At 49.3% G+C, this 22,941-nt stretch overlaps 2 protein-coding genes across 16 annotated transcripts in view; both read right to left on the bottom strand.

The window, feature by feature from the left end:
- The window catches only part of SLC37A3 (solute carrier family 37 member 3), a 398,944-nt gene that overhangs the window by 157,061 nt on the left and 218,942 nt on the right, over nt 1-22,941 (bottom strand). The window lies entirely within an intron of this gene.
- DENND2A (DENN domain containing 2A) overlaps nt 1-22,941 on the bottom strand; it is a 137,700-nt gene that overhangs the window by 24,696 nt on the left and 90,063 nt on the right. For 14 of the 15 annotated variants that reach the window (XR_014833611.1, XR_014833613.1, XR_014833612.1 and 11 more), the window contains 8 exons: nt 19,312-19,405; nt 18,252-18,302; nt 16,433-16,620; nt 11,927-12,036; nt 10,427-10,496; nt 8,520-8,597; nt 5,634-5,774; nt 3,432-3,580 (listed from right to left, as the gene is read on the bottom strand). Coding sequence is in view for 7 of the 15 variants with exons in the window: in XM_085005257.1 (XP_084861383.1) it covers nt 3,432-3,580; nt 5,634-5,774; nt 8,520-8,597; nt 10,427-10,496; nt 11,927-12,036; nt 16,433-16,620; nt 18,252-18,302; nt 19,312-19,405 (881 nt within the window). In the remaining 8 variants the exon portion in view is untranslated. Of the gene's footprint in view, nt 1-3,431; nt 3,581-5,633; nt 5,775-8,519; nt 8,598-10,426; nt 10,497-11,926; nt 12,037-16,432; nt 16,621-18,217; nt 18,303-19,311; nt 19,406-22,941 lie in introns of those variants that run through there. The other variant, XR_014833617.1, reaches the window with a different exon arrangement.

Raw genomic sequence — 22,941 nt, 5'->3', positions numbered from 1 at the left:
AGTTGCACTGTCATTATTCTCATCAGGATTCTGCACACTGTGTCTCCTTGTCTTCCTGCCTCAGAAATCTCAGGGCCTTTCTTTTTTGTTTTTATTTATTTTTTTTGCTTTTTAGGGCCGCATCTGTGGCATATGAAAGTTCCCAGGCTAGGGGTCAAATAAGAGCTGTAGTTACCGGCATGGTCACAGCAACTCCGGAGCCGAGCCTCATCTGAGACCTACACCACAGCTCACGGCAATGCCAGGTCTTTAACCCACTGAGCAAGGCCAGGGATGGAACCCCATCCTCATGGATCGTAGTCGGTTTCATTAACCGCTGAGCTACGGCAGGAACTCCTCGGGGCCTTTCTTTATTTCCCCACCTCTTCAGGTCTGCATGGAACTAGTGTTGGATGGAAAGATCATTTATGAGGCAAGAGAGAGAACACTCTGGGCCAATCCCAAGCTGCTTCTGGGGACAATGAGACACAGGAGCCCGAGAGTCAGCGCTCCGAGGGGCCTGGCACAGACAAGCCCTTGTTTCCTAAGTGGGGAGATGCGGGGCCAACAGCTGAGGACATTCTGGCGTCCTTCCTACTCTGCAAAGGCCCCGTCTGTGTGATAACAAATGGCTGTGCAGGTGTGAAGGTTGTAAAGGGTCTAAACATGTGATTCAGGTATTTTATACAGACAAGCAGGCATGTACACAATAGCTTAGTGCCCAGGGCCTGCCTCTGCACCCAAAGAGGCACTCAGATTATCCCTGTCCCTGCCTCCCTCCTACAAAACCCCATCTCCTCAGTGCCCCCTGTCTGGTAGTTGCTACAGAAGAGAACAGCCAGCGGGCACTGAGTGCCCTGTGGCGAGAACAGCCTCCGGCAGTCGCAGGTGTCACCACACCTGCATGTGAGTGTTTGCTGTTCAAAGAGTCCAGCTCTCAGGGCAGAGTGCCAGGCACCATGCCAGGCAGGTGAGGACAGAAACTCCACGGTCCCTGCCATCAGACCACCACAGTGACCCGTCCGCTCCCAGAGCAGGAGGGGAGGGGGAGGGCAGAACGCACTGACGGGTTGGGTCCCTTCTCAGGGATGGGGTCCCTTCACGTTCTGCCCTTTCTCATGACAGCAGCTCTGTGTGAGGGGCTGCCCAGAGGCCAACCTGTCCACCCAGAGATCCATCCAGGGACAAGGGAGCAGTGGCCAGGTTCTTTCTCAGACATCCTTGGCTAAGCACCTCCCGGTGTCTTGGTGCCCTGAGCTTCTCACACCTGCCCTCTGCTGCCCTTCGGGGGTGCATTTGTCTTTGATGAGGCTCCCCTCCCTCTCTGGTCCCGCCTTCTCTGTCATTGTAGCTTTGTGAGAGAAATAAACGATGTTCTCTGTCCTCCTTCCCCCTAAGGAAAACCTTAGCTGGGGTGGGGACACAGCCCCTGGCTGGCCAGCTCTTCTGCAGCCACGCGCAGCTTTTCATACATCTTCTCAGGCTGGACCCTTCCTGAGCCCAACATCTTTAAACTAGAGCAAGTGCCTCGAAGGACCGTTGGCCCCGTCTCCACTCCTGGTGGGCCTTCCCCTCCCTGCCCAGGCCTTTCTGAGATCCATCACTTACTCCTGCCCTATAGTAAAGCAAGAGAAATCGCCAAAGAAAGATGGGGAGGGGGGTGCGGGGACGCTGAGGCTTCCAGAGAATACGGGCTGTTATTCGAGTGCTGATGAAACCTGATCCTGGTCGCTGAAGGGTTATTACTCATCCTGAGCTTCCAGGGCCTCGACCTTGAGAACTCTCTAGACAGAATTCCCCAGTGTCCAGGGGGCTGGAAGAGCTGCCCAGTGCCCAGCACCAGCCGCAGGCTCGAGGCGGGGCCTGCTTCCTGAGCTGACGAGAATAGACAGGGAGTGCAATAACTATGACAGTCAAGTGAGGCGCTAACACACAGGCGGGGGGAGCAGCCTGGGGGTGGCCAGGGGGCTGCCGTCCAAAGACAAGGATCATCCAGGTGACCAGACGGGCTGCGGCGGAGGGAGGGCTGGAGCCCGCTTCCCACCCCGCCGCAGGGAAGCGGGCTCCAGCCCTCCCTCCGCCTGATGGCCGCCACATTCTATAGCTGGTCTTTTCCAGTCTTTTCCTTTCCTTCTTTTTCTCCTTTGTCTTCTGGAGTTTAGAGTCAGATTTCCTTTCCAAACCACGGTTCTTTGCCTTTTCTGTTTTTGGCATTTCTTCTGTCCAGATGGACTCTCGGTCAGCCTCTTCTGCCTCAGCTGGCTGCCTGGCCCGTCTCTAGCTGGCCCCACATCTCAGCCCTTCCTGGAGCTGCGGCCACCACGGGTGCATGTGTGTCCTCAGGTCCAAAGCGAAGAAGGCGCTGACCCAGTATTTTGAAATAACAAAAATGTCAGGAATCCTTTTTTTTCTTTTTTCTTTTTTTGCTTTCTAGGACCGCATCCACGGCATATGGAAGTTCCCAGGCTCGGGGTGGAATTGGAGCTGCATCTTCGACCTACACCACAGTTCAGATCCTTAACCTGCTAAGCGAGGTCAGGGATGGAACCTGCATTCTTATGGATACGAGTTGGATTCATTCCTGCTGAGCCACAATGGGAACTCCTTTTTTCTTTTTTAAAGTTCAGAGTTAACTCAAATCCCTATCTCCATCTCCTCCAGGATCTTCTTTGATTTGTAACTGTAATTTGATTTGTCATTTGTAATGGGCTTTGCCAATCACTTACTGGGACCATCACGGTGTGGGTGCATCTGCGTGGGCAGTGAAGTTTGAGCAGGTGATTTATTTTAACGCTGAGAAGGGAGGCCTTAGGCTCATCCATGCTCCCCAGCACGGCCCTGGAGGCCTCCCAGGAAGTGAGCCCTGCCCACCTCTAAGCGTTTCTGGCTTTCGGCTCTGAGCTGCTCTGCGCTTCCTGGAGGCGACCACGCCCTCGGCCTCCCGTCTTTTTGCCTTTGTACAGATGGCCCCTTTTGCCTGGAACAGACTTTCTACGAGCTCTTTGTCTTAAGACCCCAGGGAACTTGCCTCCTCTGGGAATGAGCACCCCCTGGTCTCCAGAAGGCACTGCCTCTCATAAGCCTCTGCAACAAGTACTGGCTCATCAGTTTACTTTTGCCACTGCCCCCTGCCGCTCCCAATGAGGCCTCTTTGAGGACAGCTCTGGGCCCTTTACGTCTGTCTCCCTAGCACGTGGTAGGGTGCCCAGCCCAGAGCAGAACGAGGGAAGAGCAGATCAAGTACCTACCAGACCAGCAGCGCAGAGAAGGGCAGACCCGCCTCACTTTACACAGCTAGGGGCCTCCTGAGCCCCGTCCTAGCTGCCTGCGGACTCGCACTTGCACTTCGGAGGAGCCTCCTCTGCAACCCCAGGCCATCACCTGCCCTACAGATTCCAGATGGTGCGTGGCTGCCACTCAAACACTTCAGCAGAAGTAGCCGAACTTGGTACCTGAGCTTGTCTGCGATGAAGATGACCCTCCGTTCCAGAAGCAGGGAGGCGAAAACACACAGCAGGTGTCGGACGCTGAGAGAGGAAAAGAGAGACTCCAAGTCCACGTGTTCGAGCCGGGAGTCCAGCGGGCGGCACAGTTCAATCACCTACAGGGAACAGGAGCAGCATGAGCAGGGACCCCGTCTGCGAGGCCAGGCCCCTCATGCGCCGTGCAGGCCTGGGGCTCTGAGGTCGTCGGCAGGGCTGACCCACTGCCAGGGAAAAGGGAAAGCAAAAATGGAAAACAAAGGGGATTTGGAAATGAAAGATCCCAGGAGACTGGGGAAGGAGGAGGGGTTGGTAGGGACCCCCGTGTCACAGCTGTGCGTGAGGACAGTTTGGATGGAGGTAGAAAGAGGAGGGCGGAATGGTGGCCCTGTGCCCAAGAGTGTTGGAGGCCCTCCCTGTCGATGATGCATCTGGAGCCCACACGAGGGGTTCTGTGACTGCTGGTGTCCTGTCCATGCAGCTCCATCTCTGCCTCACAAGGGAATATTACCTGCTGGAAGCGGAACCACAGGCTCACGCAGAAGGACCAGCAGACCCAAGTGGTACTTTCAAGATTCACCTCCTCTAGAAGGCAATTCCCCCCCTTTTTTTTTCCATGTCTGTACCCATGGCATATGGATGTTCCCAGGCCAGGGATTGAATCTGAGCCACAGCTGCAACCTATGCCATAGCTGTAGCAACTCTGGATCCTTTAACCCATCACACTGGGGGGGGATTGAACCTGCGCCTCCAAGCCAACTGAGCCGCTGCAGTCAGATTCTTAACATACTGTACCACAGCAGGAACTCCTAGAAGGCAATTCTTAATGGCTCGACCCCTTTCCAGTCTCTTCCTGATGATGCCTCTCGGCTTGTTTGCTTAGTGTGCATATCTTCTCATTCTGTACTTGTTAAAATGTTGCTGAGTTCATCTCAAGTCACTACTCACCTGCATGTTTTTCTCTCTTTCCAGCATTTTTTTAATTTTATTTTTTGGAAGGTCCCAGGCCAGGGATTGAACCTGTGCCACAGCAGCAACCCAAGCCAATGCAGTGGTAATGCTGGCTCCTTCACTGCTGAGCCATAGAACTCTATGTTTCTCTCTTTAAATAGCTGATTCCTTCTCAGTGACTGGTTCTCACTCTTGAGCGTGGCATGAGCCTAGGGCTGCCCAGACAGTGGGGTTCGCTAAGGTTAATGTCCTGATGGCCAAGCCACCTGTATCTGGTAGGGGGTGGTTTAGGATTCTCCAGCACCAGGGAGACGGCTCCTCTCTGTGCTGGGCAGTTGGGCTGTGCAGAATATCCCAGACGCATCCTCATCCATCCCTTGTCTCCAGAGGTGACCTGCTTTTCCAAGGGCCTTCGGAACTGGAGACTCAAGGCTGAAGGGGTCTGCCCTCTGATATCCACAGAGCCATGGACCAGGAATGGGAAGAATGAAAACAAGATTGGGGAAGCTCCCATCATGGCTCAGTGGTACTGAATCCAACTAGTATCCATGAAGATGCGATCCCTGGCTTCTTGCAGTGTGTTAAGCATCTGGCGTTGCTATGGGCTGTGGTGTAGGTTGTGCAGATGCGGCTCAGATGCCCCGTTGCTGTGGCTGTGGCGTAGAATGGCAGTTGTAGCTCCCATTTGACCCCTAGCCTGGGAGTTTCCATATGCCTTGGGTACAGCCCTAAAAAGGCAAAAAAGACCAAAAAAAAAAGAAAGAAAGAAATAAGATTGGGCATCAAAGTCCAGCCCAGCCAAGGAAAGGAGCATGTTTCAAAGTCCAGGATGAATAACAAGTAGTACTTAAGTTTGTTTTCCCTGAAAACAATCTGTTTCCCAGTATAAAGTGGTAGAGGTGATGCAGACCAAAAACCTACACAGATTCAAATACAATTTATGAAGGGCATAGGCTATGAAGAGAAGCTAAAGATGTTCCCTGCCCTGGCATAGTTCGGGGGTGGTTCTCTGAGCCAGAATCCTGGGTCGGATGGACGGACTGGACTCAGGGTGGCATTTCTGATGCTCTCAGATGGATGGTCTGGGCCAGCCCGAGGAGCAAGAGGACATCCCTGAATGTGACAGCCCACTGAAAGCCAGTGCCTCGACCACCTGGGCATGGCTGTCCGGGCTCCTCCGCCCCCCATCCCTCCCAGGACAGGAAGGGACCGATGGCTTACTTCAGTTCCTGATCCTGGCAAGAAGTTCTTGACAACGATGGTTTTGCCCAGGGCTGGGAAAGGGGCTTCCATGACGCTCCTCATGAGAGGCTGGACCAAGGCGGGAGAGATGCCTCGTCGTTTTTCCACCTCATCCAAGATCTACAAGGGGCAGAAAAGCAGCTCAGCTCTCCGCTTAGCTATCCTGAGGCCAGGTCACCGAGGTGTAGCTCTGTCCCAGGTGAAGTGTGCCCGTCACAGAGGTGGAACCACTGTGGGGACGCCCTGTTCTCCTCAGGCCAAAGTACAGTCTCCTCCACCCTGTGGGGGCCCCGATTCTCCCCCCTACATCACCACTGCAGTTTCGGCCACTGAAGGGGTGATGTAGCGCTCCTTGCCCCCTCGACTTTGAAAACTGTCTTATTTGTCGCCTGGGTCTGGCTGTGTGACTTAGTGGATCTCTCTGTGCATCATCAATGGTAAACAGCTTAGCCATCACCCACAACCTTCAGACCAACTTATCAAGGGGAGGACAAGCGCTCCCAAGGGGGTGAAAACTGGTTTTGGGGGTGGTGGTGAAAAAACTTCAATATTGTGAGGGTTTGTAGTCTTCTAAGGGGCACAGTGCATGAACAGATCTGTGACATAACTATGACATCAAACATGCCTCTGTCCATCAATTGATGAAAGATGAGCAAAATGTGATAGTCATAGAGTGGAATGTTATTCAGCCGTAAGAAGGAATAAAATACGGATACATGTTCGACATGGATGACCTTGGGAAACACGATGCTAAGCGAAAATAGGCCAGACCCCAAAGGACAAATATTGCATGACTCCATTTACGTGAGAGCCTAGAGTCAAATTCATAAAAGAGACTGAAAGGAGAATGGTGGTTGCCAGAGGCGCAGGGGGCGGGGGGTGAATGTTTAATGAGTACTGAGTTTTATTTATGTCTCTGTGTGTGTGTATGTATATAAGTATGTGTGTAGGTATATACATATGTATCTATTTTATTTATTTATTGTCTTTTAGGGCCACACTTGCCCTGCAGCATATGGAAGTTCCCAGGCTAGGGGTTGAACTGGAGCTACAGCTGCTGGCCTACACCACAGCCACAGCAACACAGGATCCAAGTCACACCTGTGACCTACACCACAGCTCACAGCAATGCTGGATCCTTAAAACTTAACCCACTAAGCGGGGCCAGGGATTAAACCTGCATCCTCATGGATCCTAGTCGGGTTTGTTACCACCGAGCCATGATGGGTACTCCCCTGAGTTTTATTTTTAATTTTCTTTCTTTCTTTTTCTTTTTAGGGCCATACCGGCAGCATATGGAAGTTTCCAGGCTAGGGGTTGAATTGAAGCAACAGCTGCCGGCCTACACTACAGCCACAGCAACGCAGGATCCAAGCCGAGCGTGCCACCCACACCACAGCTCATGGCAACGCTGGATCCTTAACCCACTGAGGGAGGCCAGGGATCAAACCTTGGTCCTCGTGGATACTAGTCAGGTTCATTACTGCTGAGCCACAACGGGAACTCCTCAGGAAGGCTTTAAAATAGATTTATGGGGAGTTCCCGTCGTGGCGCAGTGGTTAACGAATCCGACTAGGAACCATGAGGTTGCGGGTTCGATCCCTGCCCTTGCTCAGTGGGTTAAGGATCCGGCGTTGCCGTGAGCTGTGGTGTAGGTTGCAGACGCGGCTCGGATCCCGCCTTGCTGTGGCTCTGGCGTAGGCCAGTGGCTACAGCTCCAATTCAACCCCTAGCCTGGGAATCTCCATATGCCGCGGGAGCGGCCCAAGAAAGAGCAACAACAACAACAACAAAAGACAAAAAAAAAAAAAAGAAAAAAAAATAGATTTATGGATTAGAGGTTCACATCTGGTTAACACAGGAAACAAATGTTGAATTACACCTAATATTTGAGATTGGCATTCTAATTATCTGCGACACACCAATCCAGAATACTAGGGTAGATGAGCCATTTCAGCATGGCAATGCCTAAGTCTTGATATACTGGCTCATGTTCCAAAAAGAAGGATCCAATTATATTAAGATTTTTTTAACGATTTTTATTTTTTCATTATAGTTGGTTTACAGTGTTCTGTCAATTTTCTACTGTACAGCAAAGTGACCCAGTCACACACACACTCTTTTTTTACATTATCCTCCATCATAAGTGACTAGATATGGTTCCCAGTGCTATACAGCAGCATCTCATTGCTATATTAAGATTTTGAGGGAGTTTCCATCATGGCTCACTGGAAATGAATCTGGCTAGCACCCATGAGGAAGCAGGTTTGATTCCTAGCCTTGCTCAGTGGGTTAAGGATCTAGCTTTGCCATGAGCTGTGGTGTAGGTTGAAGACAGGGCTCGGATTTCAAGTTGCTATGGCTGTAGCGTAGGCTGGTAGCTGCAGGTCTGATTCAACCCCTAGCCTGGGAACCTCCATGTGCACTGGCGTAGCCCTAAAAAGACAAAAAAAAAAAAAAGATTCTGAGAGCAGTCTTAAATGATTAATTTCACACCACACACACACACACACACCAGATATACACACAGAACACACAATGTGACAAAAGACAATGATTAGAGGAAGCAAAGTAAGACATTTGGGACATTCTGAGATGATCCCCCTCGCCCTCCCCCTCCCCCTCAACTGCAATGACTTTGACTTTCTCCCTCCCCCCCACTTCCTGGGCCACAGCCTTCATCACCTCTTATTTCCTGTCCCAAGGATCAGGGAATGGAGGAGGCTCCAGGCAGGGAGGAGCAAGCAGGGGGAAGGAAAGCAGGTGAGAGTAAGATGATAAAGGCCTTGGGAACTGGGGTGTCCCATGTCCTCCCCGGTCCTGCTCTGCATCCCTTCCTCCCCTCTCTGGGGCCCAGGTCCTCACCTTCGAAAAGAGGCTGAAGCATCCCAGACGGCTCACGATGCAGTAGACTTCAGGGAGACGCTTTCCTTTGCCACCAGGCTTTTTGGAGGGAAACACAAGGAAACCGTAAATGTTACTAATCTCAGCGGAGGAAGGACCCCAAATGCTTTTGACTTGGTGCCTATTATGTGCCAGACGTTTCTACACAATTTCAGCTTTTGAAACTCAGGGAGGAAAAGTAGTTACCACTACCCCACCTTAGAAGTGGAGGCACTTCTGGTTAGTACATATTTAAAAATTCTCCCAAGGAAAAAATAATAATAATAATAAAAAAATAAAAATTCTCCCAAGGGACCAAATCAAGAGTGTTGTGCATATACAGTAGGTGCTCAACATGGGCTTACACAACCATAAGGTAAGGAAGCTTAACCGTTTACCTATGTCACTGTAGCTTCTCTCAAGGAACTTATTTATCCCTTACAATTGTAATAATTCCAAATGAGAAATCATTTCTGAAAATGCTTTTTGGAAACTGACTTTTAGTTTTCAAAACAAAAAGCAAATAAATTTCAATACTTAAACTCTAAAGTAATTACAGCAACAAAATGCATTATTCCACTTAACTTTTTCAATTATTATCCATACTTTTATTTTTTGATTGCACCTACAGCATGCACAAGTTCCAGGGCCAGGGATTGAATCCGTACCACAGCAGCGACACTGCCAGATCCTTTTTTTTTTTTTTTTTTAACAGCTTCCTGATGATTGTTTATTTTTATTTTATTTATTTTTCACTTTTTGCCTTGTTAGGGCCACACCTGTGGCATGTGGAGGTTCCCAGGCTAGGGGTCGAAGTGGAGGTGTAGCCGCTGGCATACACCATGGCTCATGGCAATGCCGGCTCCTTAACCCACTGAGCGAGGCCAGGCATCAAACCTGTGTCCTCATGAATGCTAGTCAATTTCATTTCCGCTGAGCCATGATGGGAACTCTAGACAATGCCAGATCCTTAACCTGCTGAGCCACCAGGGAATTCCTATTATCCTTATTTTTTATGCACCGATTCAACAATTATTTACTGAACAGCCATGATGTGCTATGCATTCTTCTTGACTCTATGTTAGCCTATTTAAAAGACTAAAATATACTCTCAGTGGAAAATGATTTGTCACTATTGAAAATTTTCCCAGATATGGCCCTCAAAAAGATAAGTTCTAAAATGTTGTGGCATGGTCAATTTCATTGGAGTAAGTTTCTTTTCTTCTTTCTTTCTTTCTTTCTTTTCTTTTTTTTTTGTCTTTTTAGGGCTGCACCCGCAGCACATGGAGGTTCCCAGGTTAGGGGCTGAATCTGAGCTACAGCTGCCGGCCTACACCACAGCCACAGCAACACCAGATCCGAGCCGAGTCTGCAACCTACGCCATAGCTCATGGCAACGCCAGGTCTTTAACCCACTGAGTGAGGCCAGGGATTGAACCCACATCTTCATGGATACTAATCAGGTTCATTACCACTGAGCCACAACAGAAACTTCAAGTTTCTGACTTTTAGAGGTTAATGTTCTGAAGGAGACAGTCAAATTATTTGCATCATGAACAATAAAACCATCCTTCTTCTGCCCTTACAACAACCATGAACGATCTCTCTAAGCTATCAAGGTGGATTGAGCACACTTTATTAGAAAGGACATTTGGCTTGAGAAGAAGGTCCTTCATTAGCATGAAAAACAATGGAGAAAGTATTTGCTTTCCAAGGGAGACAGACAGATGCATTGTTGCATCTACCGGCAAGCACCAGGTGGGCCTCCAAATACTCCTCCCGATTAACTAGTGACGTCTCCTGTCCCTTCTGCTGTGGTACGGAGTGAATGAACCCTTAGCGCTGGCTCGGCACAGCACTCTGGCTGTGTGAGAGCAGGGTGTACTCACCAGCAGTCTTCGGCAGTAACCAAACCTCCTGCTCCCATCTTCTCCAGTTAAGACAAATGAGAATGTTTCACTGTGGTTGGGAAAACAAGAGCATGTTACAAAGCAAACGAAACAAAAGACACTTGGCGGAGAGCAATCAGGGGACCTTCTCGAGGAGGCTGGCAGAAAGGGCTGCTCCCTGTCCTGCTTGCCCATCTCTGAGCTGGGACTCTGGTCGCCTACAGCTTTGGCGTCTGCGTCGGGGAAAGGGAGCCTTAAAGTGTCACTGTATCCTGAGAGGAGGGGAGCAAGTTTCTTTCCACTCTGAGCCCTCATACAATTCTAGTACCTGTGCCATCCCCTGGCACCAATACAGCAGCCATCACTGGGCCTCCACTGTGGTGGGCCTGGCAGCGAGGGGCAGCTGCCGATCTGGGAATGTGATTCAGGGAGGGAGCAGCTTGGAGTGGCCCAGACCTGCGTCCCTCTCAGAACAGGCCGTGTGTGGCTGTCCTGGGCATGGTCTGCCAGAGCCACCCTGAGGCTTAGACTGTCTTTAAAGACTACTGGGCCAACTTCCAGAAACACAAATCCCTCAGACACTTAGGATCTGGCCCCCCCCAAGTTTGGTCAATTGCTGAAACATATGATGATAAAATATTGGGGTCCAACAACATGCATTAAAGCAAAAACGTATCACAATCCGAGTACTAGCTGGTCGGGCTAAGGGAGCCACGCTCCCCGACCACTGGACATGGACTGGTGACAGGCAAAGTTTTCCTAAACTAAGAAGTACCTGACTGTCCATCATGTCAGCTTATGAAACATTCCCGGATGGAGTGGGGGGTCTGGGAATCTGCATACTGAGCAGGTAATTCTTATCTACAGGGAAGTTTTTTTTTTGTCTTGTTAGGGCTGCACTGGTGGCCAATGGAGGTTCCCAGGCTAGGGGTCTAATCAGAGCTGTTGTCACCAGCCTACACCACAGCCACAGCCACACAGGACCTGAGCCGAGTCTGCAACCTACACCACAGCTCACGGCAATGCCAGATCCTTAACCCACTAAGCGAGGCAAGGGATGGAACCCAAAACCCATGGCTCCTAGTCGGATTCGTTAACCACTGAGCCACAGCGGGAACTCCTACAGGGAAGTTTTAAAAACAGCTGAGGGGAAAAAATTTCTACACTCGGGCCCACCAGGATCACTTAACAATAGGACTGACTTATGGGGTCTGTTGTCCAGGACCCCCTCTCTAGTTCTTTTTTTTTTGTCTTTTTAGGGCCTTACCCGAGGTATATGGAAACTCCCAGGCTCTAGGTGTCGAGTCAGAGCTGCAGCTGCTGGCCTACACCATAGCTCACGGCAATGCTGGATCCTTAACACACTGAGCAGGGCCAGGGATTGAACCCGAGTCCTCATGGAGACTAGTTGGGTTCAATACCACTGAGCCACGACAGGAACTCCCCTCTCTAGTCCTTGATTTAGTCTTTGCGGCAGGGAGAGGAGATGCCAGCACGTACCTGGTAAACTGCTGGACAGGAGTCCAATCCTTGGCGTCGGGGAAACAGAACTGGGGGATAGCCTTCAGCTGGTCCTCAGCTTCTCTCATGAACTTGAAAGACCTTTCCAGCTGCAGGGAGAAGGGCAAGAGAAGGCTGGAGAATATACATGAGCACTGGAGAGTGGGGTGGTGACCGGTAAGAGCATGTCTCCCACCTTCCCACAGCTGTGACTGCCACCTTCAATTCCACTCCTTTTAAAAACTGTTATAATTTGGGAGTTCCCATCATGAGTCAGTGGTAACAAACTGGACAAGTATCCATGAGGATGTGAGTTTGATCTGATCCCTGGTCTTACTCAGTGGCTTAAAGATCCAGCGTTGCCGTGAGCTATGGAGTAGTTTGCAGATGTGGCTTGGATCCCACATGGCTGTGGCTGTGGTATAGGCTAGCAGCCACAGCTCCAATTCCACCCCTAGCCTGGAAGCTTCCATATGCTGCATGTGTGGCCCTAAAAAAAATAAATAAATAAATTTAAATTTTTTACAGCTGCGCCCATGGCATATGGAAGTTCCCAGGCCAGAGACGGAATCAAAGCTGCAGCTGCGACCTACGCCACAGCTATGGCAATGCTGGACTCTTTAACCCATTGTGCCAGGCAGAGGACTGAACCTGAACCACTGTGGCTGGATTCTTAACCCACTCCACTTCATCCTTTTTTTTTTTGGTCTCTTTTTTTGGGCCACACCCGCGGCATATGGAGGTTCTCAGGCTAGGGGTCTAATCAGAGCTACAGCTGCTGGCTTCCGCCAGAGCCACAGCAATGCCAGACCCGAGCTGTGTCTGTGACCTATATCATAGCTCACGGCAGCGCCGGATCTTTAACCCACTGAGCAAGGCCAGGAATCGAACTGGCGACATCATGGTTCCTAGTTGGATTTGTTTCCCCTGCGCCATAATGGGAACTCCAACCCACTCCACCTCAGCAGGAACTCCTGAAGCTCCGCTGCTGAGGAGGTCTGAAGATCAGTCTGCTTGGCCTTTGGTTCTTCAGGGCAGTTCCCACCATTGTCTTATGGGGGAAGTAAGGAGAAAAAATAACGTGCTTCACAGAAATGTTTTCTATGCCTAATGTTCTGGAATATAAGTATTTTAATCAATAAGGAAAAATGGTCATAGCAATCCCTTCTAAATGGGAGACTCATGAATCTGCAAGGCGGGGTCTCAAATCTTCCAACCTCAGTGCCAAAGCAAACCACTCCTCCTTGATCAAGGCAAAGATATTTTACAAAGCTTTTTAGTGAATACATCTTGCTAAGTTATAGTATATGGTGAAATTTAACTCACTTTAGGAAGTCTTTGAATGGCGGAACTAAAGGAAACGAGACATCATCCAGCCTGACATTCTTTTTTTTTTTTTTTTTTTTTTGGCCACTCCAAGGCATGCAAAAGTTCTCAGGCCAGGGATGGAACCCATGCCACAGCAGTGACCTGAGCTACTGCAGTGATAACTGCTGAGTCACAAGAGGAAATCCTACATTCTTATTTTATTTTTTTTAGGGCCGCACCCGCGGCATATGGAGGTTCCCAGGCTAGGGGTCCAATCAGAGCTACAGCTGCCAGCCGACACCAGAGCCACAGCAACGCGGGATCCGAGCCGCATCTGCGACCTACACCACAGCTCACAGCACCACCGGATTGTTAACCCACTGAGCAAGGCCAGGGATGGAACCCGCAACCTCATGGTTCCCAGTTGGATACCTTTCCATTGTTCCACGACGGACACTCCCAACAATCTTATTTTAGAGATAAGCTCTGAGAAGTTAAGTAATTTGTCCATGATTACGTAGCTAATATGGCATCTAGTAGGGAATCGAAACAATCTCATTCTCTCGTCTGTCTTTCTCTCATTTATCTGACATCGGAGATTGGATGAATGTCGCCCCGTTTCAAAACAGAATGGACTGATAAATTCTGATAGAGAGATTATATTTAAAGCCATGAGACTGCTTCTTCTGTGTCTGAACAGGTATCTGTGCTTGTAAAAAGCCAGTCCCTCTGGGGAATCTGCTGGACAACAACGAGCATGTAGTTAAATATACTGTGCTGGATGGGATGGTGCGGGGGTGAATTATACGTTTCTGGGTTTTTTTTTTTGCCTCAATTGAAACAAAAAAGAGGTACTCTGGGTATAAGTTCTGAAAACTAAAAGGAATCGTTTATAATTAGCATAGTTTGCTTATAAACTGGTATGTCTAAAGTGTTGGGAAGAATTGTTGGCTATTTGTTGCTGAAAGGTTTACACTTGTTAAATTTCCTCCATAAATGGTTAAAGAAAAATAATTTATGCTAAGTTAGTGTCAGTCATTTGAAATACTGGATATTGGAAATGAGTGGAGTCTGTATTTCTGAAGTTAGGAAATTGTAGTGTCTAACCTATTTTTTTTTTTTTTTTTTTGCTTTTTTAGCAAAGAAGCACTTCCAACAGGAGTGGTTAAATAGATTAGGGTATACCCACACAACATAACATTATCTAATTTAAAAAATGATGCCTTAGAATCTGTATTAAATATGTTTATAAACAATAGGTTTACAAAACACAACACAGAAATTATACAATGTATGATCCCTGGCTTTGTTAAAAAATTATACTATTGTGAGAGACTGGAAGAAAACAATCGAATGCTAACAGTGATGATCTCTGTGGGATTATAGATGAGTTCTGGACTGGTACCCCTTTTGACAGTGACTGTACAACTTTCCATTCAAAGAAGTTTTAAGGGGATGTCTAGGAGTCTGGAGATTCCATGTTAGAAACTCAGGCAGTCAGTAGTTAGGGTGATCCACGAATTAATTCACGAGCTGATGCCTTTATTCCTGGAACGCTGATTAAGTATTGCTGCACAACAACTGCACTAGGCCCCAAGGGAAGGAAACAAAATAATAGGATAGTCCTTCCTGCCTTGGTGCCCGCTGGCTCCGTGTGGTTCTCAACTAAACGTGGGTACACCCAGGGCACTGGGGTCCTCAGGGGGTCATCCTGGAGGTCAGATGGAGGGAGGAGAGTAAGGTGCCAGTGTGGAGGGTGGTGCCCATGGTTTATTTCAGTTGTAGATTTTTCTATCCTAAACCCCAAGGAGAGGACTTGATTGCCATGCTGGACCCCATCGGGCAGGGCAGAAGGAAGCTTGGACTAGGAGAGGAGGGAAAGGACAGCTGGGACCTAGGTCTTGGCAGATGCTGGGATTATGCTTGGGTGGTGGGAGCAACGGGGGACCTGGGGGAACCAGGACATGAGCTCCCTCCCCCTTCCTGTCTCTGAGCACCCTCACTGTATGAACTGTACAGAGAATGCCAACATTCAATCTCATGAGTCTTTGTAGGCTTATCTCATGTCCCCCCACCCCCTTCTTTTTTTTTTTTTTTTTTTGTCTTTTTGCTATTTCTTGGGCCGCTCCCTCGGCATATGGAGATTCCCAGGCTAGGGGCTGAATCAGAGCTGTAGCTGCCGGCCTACACCACAGCCACAGCAACGCCAGATCTGAGCCTCGTCTGCGACCTACCCCACAGCTCACAGCAATGCCAGATCCTTAACCCACTGAGCACGGCCAGGGATTGAACCCGCATCCTCATGGATACTAGTCGGGTTGGTTAACCACTGAGCTACAATGGGAACTTCGGATCTCAGTAAATTCTAGTTGAACTGAATTAGAACGTGGTGGAAGCTCTTTAACACTGATGTCAAAGCCTAAGAATAATTTATATTACTGGCCATGCCTTTTTAGGCGTTATTGAGCACCATTTCATTTCAGATGCCATGAATTAATACATGGTCGAGCCAAAGCCACACAGCCATGACCCATGTTAGAAGAGACCACACACACACAGAGGTACACAGGGCACAGAGACATGGAGCAAGGACATGGACTTGACACTCCTTAAGGAGAGTTGTGTGGTTGACAGGAAAGAGGCTTCTAGGACAGACTGGGAAGAGATGTGCCTGGTTAAGGAGCTGAGGGAGGATGAAGAGGATGGAAGAGTCAGCAAAGTGGCCACATGGAGTTCCCTTTATGGCGCAACAGAAATGAATTTGACTAGGAAGCATGAGGTTGCGGGTTTTATCCCTGGCCTTGCTCAGTGGGTTAAGGATCCAGCATGGCTGTGAGCTGTGGTGTAGGTCTCAGACACGGCTCAGATCTGGCGATGCTGTGGTTCTGGCGTAGGCAGGCAGCAACAGCTCTGATTAGACTCCTAGGCTGGGAACCTCCATATGCTGTGAGTGTGGCCCTAAAAAGCAAAAAAAAAAAAAAAAAAAAAAAGCGAAGTGACCACAGGAAGTGGGTAAGTATTTCTGTCTCTGAGCCCTGAAACTCCCACCTCCCGAGACCTCCCAAATTCTCCAGTAGTGGTTTTTTTTTTCATTTGCTATACCTTAATTAGGATTCTGCATCTTGCTGAAACCATGAGTCATTTTGGCAAGAAAGCTAGAGTCCCTGGCTGACCGCAGAGGCCTGGCCCACCCTGTACCTTGAGAGGGAACTGCTGGGTGAGTTCTGGCACATACGCAGCCCCAGCCTGCTTCTTGTGCAAGGACACCACCACAAAGTACTCGAAGAGCTGCCTCTCCTGGTACTCCACGAGCTCCCTGTCCAGGGAGGGGTATCTTGGGGCCTGCTTCAGACGTGACTTCACATTGACCAGGCGCTGGCTGTGGGCTGGAGAGAGACAGAGAGAGAGAGAGAGTGCGCGAACGCCTGATAACTCGCTCCCAATGCGGAATTGGACAGAACTGCAACAGGTTACGATTCCCAGTTCAAAGTACTTTTTCTAATCCTAAAAAAGTGTTCGGGTGTTCCCACATTTAACAAATTACTAAAAAATCCCTCTTTATTTGGGCTCCTTGCCAGAGTTCTAGGAGGAGCAATACCCACCAGGACGCCAGGCTGATCAGGGTGCAGGAGCCTGGAATGTGTTGCCTCTGCTCCACCATGGACTTGCTGTGTGGACCTGGGGCAGCATCTTTGTTTTTTTTTTTGTTTTTGTTTTTGGCTTTTTAGAGCCACACCCAGGGCATATGGAAGTTCCCAGGCTAGGGGCCAAATCAGAGCTGTGGCTGCCAACCTGAGCCATAGCCATGGCAACTCAGAATCCAAGTCTCATCTGTAACCTACACTGCAGCTCAAAGCAATGCCTGATCCTTAACCCACTGAGCCAGGTCAGGGATCGAACCAGTGTCCTCATGGATACTAGTTGGGTTCATTACCCCTGAATCACAATGGGAACTCCTGGGGCAGCATCTTGAGTAAACTTCGGGCTCCTCTGTCAGATGGGGTGGGGACGCATCCCTCACTCGCTTCCTCCATCTTTCAGTTTGGGGGATATAACAAAATCCAGGCACGGAGCTTTTGGAGGTGGGATCTTTGAAAACATCTTGATAGGTGACTCAAGTGGCGGAGACTTGACTTACTTGAGAATGCCTCTCTGGCTACCCCTCTGTGCAACGGAAACAATTTGTTTCATTCCAGAGGTGGGTCAGCGAGCAGATGGGAGTTAGGGACAAACGAGGTAGGGCCACTGAGCAGATGGGTCCCCATCACCTCCCTGAGCAGTCCTGGACTACGGCTGTCTTTGGCTTGACCCTAGGGTCTGAAAAGTTGTAGAAAACTCTCTAAAGTTTAGCCTGAGATCACCAAATTTAGATCCACAGGGACCAATTATTTCAGTGACTTCATTTGACATATGAGGACCTAGAGGCCCTAGATCTTTAGTGATTTCCTCCAGATCACACAAACTTTTAAGTTTATTTTTTTAAATTTAACTTTTTTTTTCTCCTTTTTTGGCTGTCCCACGGCACACAGAATTCCCAGGCCAGGGATCAGATCCAAGCCAGAGTTGCAGCCTATGCTGCAGCTTCAGTGATGCCGGATCCTTAACCCACTGTGCTGGGGATTGAACCCGAGTCCCAGCCCTCCTAAGATGCTGCCGATCCTTAACCCACTGAGCCACAGCAGGAACTCCCATACAACCATTTTAGCTAGAGTGACACTGGAGCCCTGGGTCTCTGGAATCCCAGGCCAGCATTTCATATGGGTGTGAAAAACACCTGTGACATAACGGAGACATGGGAACAGGGAGTCACTGTAGCTGCAGCCACCCTGGATCTCTGTAGTGGAGTTGTGGGGCCCAGAGACCCAACGGGCCCCTTCTGTCCGTGCTCAGACGGTCACCCCTTGCCCAACCAGCTCGTGCAGGGCCGCTCTGTCCCGTTCCTCACACTGAACAGGAAGGACCGTCTTGTAGCTTCCCAGTCACCTGCACGCGCCTGCACAGCAACTGCTCTTCTCACCTTTCAGCTTCTCCTCGGTGTCACTGTCAGACTCACTGTTCTCATCTGTCACTAGATGAAAAACCACAACAACAAAGAAAAAAAAGTTGCAAACATGAGTTTTTCTTTTTATCGTTTTGTCTTTCTTTCTTTTTTTTTTTTTTTGGTCTTTTTTTTTGCAATTTCTTGGGCCGCTCCCACGGCATATGGAGGTTCCCAGGCCAGGGGTCTAATTGGAGCCATAGCCACTGGCCTACACCAGAGCCACAGCAACGTGGGATCCAAGCCACGTCCTCAACCTACACCACAGCTCACGGCAACACCAGATCCTTAGCCCACTGAGCGAGGCCAGGGATCGAACCCGCAACCTTATGGTTCCTAGTCGGATTCATTAACCATTGAGCCACGACGGGAACTCCTACCGTTTTGTCTTTCTAAGGTGGCACCCGTGGCATATGGAAGTTCCCAGGCTAGGGGTCCCATTGGAGCTACAGCTGCTGGCCTACACCACAGCCACAGCAACATCAGATCTGAGCCGCATCTGCGACCTACACCGCAGCTCACAGCAACACCGGATCTTTAACCCACTGAGCAAGGCTGGGAATTGAATCCACGTCCTCATGGATACTAGTCAGGTTCATTACCACAGAGCCACAACAGCATATGGAAGTTCCCAGGCTCCAAATGTAAGTTTTTCTACTTCAGGGAACTTTTTACGCATGGCAGCACAAATCCAAGGTCTCTAGTTTAGAGGGGCTGCTTTCTTTCTTGTCCAGTTAAATGCAATGAACAAACTATACATTTGTCCAAATAAATGTATTTCCAAAGTAATCTGGCTCTAATTCAGATGATACCCGTATCACAAGATACTGGCACTTTTTATGCAAATGAAGCAAAGAAGGTGGCTCCTATGGGGAGGGCGGGCTTTATGGCTGGACAGAGAGAAAGGGTGGTGGGAGACCTTTACAAAGCCCGACTCGGGCTCCTCCCCAGTAAGCCAATCCCAAGCAACAGGAAGTCACTTCCAGGAAGACTCTGTTCTCAGATTCCTAGGGGAGGAGGGATGGTGGCAGGGGCCTACCTTTTCCTGAGTTGCTCTCCGTTGACTGGGACAGCCTCTTCACCCGTTTCTTTCCTCTCCGGGCCTCATAAATGGCATTGATTCGCAACACCAGCTGCCAGCCACCGGGAGAAGAAAAGCCAGTGTTAGCAGTGTCTTAGTGATCTGAGCTGCATCTGTGACCTACAGCACAGCTCATGGCAACACCAGATGCTTAACCCACTGAGTGAGGCCAGGTGTCGAACCTGCGTCCTCATGGATACTAGTTGGATTCATTTTTGCTGCACCATAACTGGAGCTCCCTTTCGATGCCCATTCTCTTCTAGGATGGAGGAGGGCCGGGGAAACAGGGAGGAAGGAGGCACTTCCCACTGACCTGTGGGCATCTTTCAATCATTCTTTTCTGCCAGATGGAAGCGCGACTGCAGAGAACACTAAAGGAGGCTGCCAGCCTCACTGAGGTGTGGGCGGGTGCTGTCTGAACATGCTAACACATCCAGCTAGACACAGAGGGAGACACCATTTCACCAGCTAGTGGTGTGACAGCTGTCCCCCTGCCGCCCCCACCCCCCCCGATCCTGCAATGTCACTGTGGTTTGGGAAGGAGCGTTTCCCTCCAAAACAAAACAAGGAAGAGACAGAAGAAAAACATTCCCAGGCAGGGCTCTGTTGTGGGAATCATGCCACAGAGCAGCTGAGCAGCCCTGAGCAGGAAGGGAGCAGGGACTGTGGTGGACCTTTAGTCCCAGCTCCAGACTGCATGGGGCGGCGCCACGCACCAGCTCGTGCCCTTCCTGCAGAGGAACACTGGCTCCAGGCTTGCTGAGGCCTCTCCTGACCACTCCTGGGCTCAGGCGCCCAGCCCCTTGGCCTCTACTCAGCAGCACATCCTTCAGGCAGACTAGATGGGAGATTGAAGCCCTGGGTCATGTCCCCCCAGGCTTTATAGCACCACCTGCAACTCTCGGGATAGAAGCTTTCAGGGTTCCACCTGACTGGGAGAAAGGGAAGTCCACTGGTGCACAATTGAGGCAAACTAACCAGTCAATTTCTTTGTGTGTCTTTTTAGGGGCTGTACCCACAGCATATGGAAGTTCCCAGGCTAGGGGCTGAATTGCAGCTGTAGCCACCAGCCTATGTGACAGCCACAGCAACCATGGGATCCTAGGCACATCTTCGACCTACACCCCTTACCCATGGAGGAAGACACCATGTGATTGAGAAGCTAGTATTATTCACAAAAGCCAAGAAGTGAAAACCCAAACGTTGACTAACGGATGAGTGGATAAATACAGGGTACTATGTGCATGCAATGGAATACTATTCAGCCTTAAAAAAGGAAGGAAATTCTGACACCTGCTCCAGCATGAAAGAACCTTGAGGATATTTTACGCTAAGTGAAATAAGCCAGTCACGAAAGCATGAATATTATATGACACCACTTATATTTCTGTCAAATTCACAGAGACAGAAAGTAGCAAGGTGGACGCTAGGGGCGTGGGGAGTGGGAATGGGGAGCAAGCCTTTAGTGGAGTAAGTGCAGAGTTTCAGTTTCGGGCACTGAAGAGTTCTGGAGGTGGAGGTGATGATGGCTGCACAACAACGTGAATGTACTTCAGGCCACAGTGAACTAGATTCTTAAAAATGCTTAAAACGGTAAGTTTAATGTTATGCATATTTTATCATGATTTTAAAAATACAAATAAGGGAGTTCCCGTTGTGGCTCAGTAGTTAACGAATCCGACTAGGAACCATGAAGTTGCGGGTTCAATCCCTGGCCTTGCTCAGTGGGTTGAGGATCCAGCGTTGCCGTGAGCTGTGGTGTAGGTTGCAGACTCGGCTCAGATCCCCGTGTTGCTGTGGCTGTGGTGTAGGCCAGCGGCTACAGCTCTGATTCGACCCCTAGCCTGGGAACCTCCATATGCTGCGAGAGCGGCCCAAGAAATGGCAAAAAGACAATAAATAAATAAATAAAAATACAATAAGTAAACAAATGAGTTGCTAGGTCAAATCAGTTTGGGTAAGAAGGAAGTTTTAAAGCTCATTCAAAATATCCCTTCAAATATCCAAAAATAACTAGAAAGAAGACATTTACAATAACATTCTTCTATTTACTTAAATTAAAAAAAAAACACTTGGAGTTCCCGTTGTGGCGCAGTGGTTGACGAATCCGACTGGGAACCATGAGGTTGCGGGTTCGGTCCCTGCCCTTGCTCAGTGGGTTAACAATCCAGCATTGCCATGAGCTGTGGTGTAGGTTGCAGACTCGCCTCGGATCCCGCGTTGCTGTAGCTCTGGCATAGGCCAGCAGCTACAGCTCCAATTCGACCCCTATCCTGGGAACCTCCATGTGCCGCCCAAGAAATGGCAAAAAGACAAAAAAAATAAAAAAATAAAATAAATAAATAAATAAACGCTTGAATATAAGTTCCATGAAAGTAGGATTTTTTTGGGGGGGCCACACCCATGGCATGTGGAAGTTCCTGGGCCAGGGACTGAACCTGCACCACAGGAGTGACCTGAGCCATAGTAGGGACAACTCTGGATCCTTAATCCGCTAGGCTGCCTGGGAACTTCTCTGTCACTCTTGCTTACTGCTGTCATAGTACAGGATAGAAGAGTACCTGGCACATAGTAGGTACTCAATAAATATTTATTATTAGTTCGTTGAATGAATACTAAGAACCTCCTATGTGCAAGGGCTTTTGCTAGGAGCTATAAGGGATAAGAAGATATATAGGACATGGCACTTGTTCTCAGGGAGCTCACGAGCTACAGGGAAGGACCAAGAGGCATTCATAACTACCATATAAGACAACTCACGAGTGCCATGTGTGTGGGGTAAGTAATATGACAAAGACGGTTTCTCTCGTTTTAAATCAGGTCACGAAATATAAGTTTTCTTGTTTTAAAGGTGTTCTGTACTAGATGTATTGGTCTTTTTAGAAGCTTTAAGTCAAATTTTTGTTTTGTTTTGATTTTTAGGGCCAATGGTGCAGCATATGGAAGTTCCCAGGCTAAAGGTCAAATCGGAGTGGTATCCACTGGCCTATGCTACAGCCACAGCAACACGGGATCTGAACCACATCTGTGACCTATACCACAGCTCATAGCACGCGGGATCCTCAACCCGCTGGGCGAGGCCAGGAATTGAACCTGTTTCCTCATGGATACTAGTCAGATTTGTTTCTGCTGAGGCACAATGGGAGCTCATGAAAAAAAAAATTTTTAACCAAAAGTACATTTGCAAGATGGTCTGCTTCTGGTATCTAACTCTGCCTATGGTGGCTGCCAAAAACCAGTGGATTCCACATAAACCTGCTAAAGTGTGCTGAGCGGGAGCTCGCCTCTCACTGCAAAGGACAGCGTGGTGTTTCATGAATCCTGAGGATGTCACGCCACTGTGCTCCAGCTGCCGAGTTACCGGAGGAACGGGGCTGCTAGGGGAGTACAGGGAAGGGCTGTCTCTTTTTCTCTCCCTGCCTCCAATGGGATCTTGATTCCTCAGGGGGCTGACGCGGGTGAGGACGAGGGAAGCACGCACACTTCCAGAAGGGTCTCCTGTGTCACACCTTATAGCAGAGGCAGCTGAAAGGACACCAAGCAACTCACTGTCTGCCGAGTTGTGAGTAGACCATGAAGTCTTTCTTA

Source organism: Sus scrofa, chromosome 18 (genome assembly GCF_054392235.1).
Source record: "Sus scrofa isolate SSC_HxYL_T2T_F1_AM1 chromosome 18, Sscrofa_HxYL_maternal_Yorkshire_Landrace_v2.0, whole genome shotgun sequence".
NCBI lineage: Eukaryota > Metazoa > Chordata > Mammalia > Artiodactyla > Suidae > Sus > Sus scrofa.
This window is presented reverse-complemented; position numbering and strand designations above follow the sequence as displayed.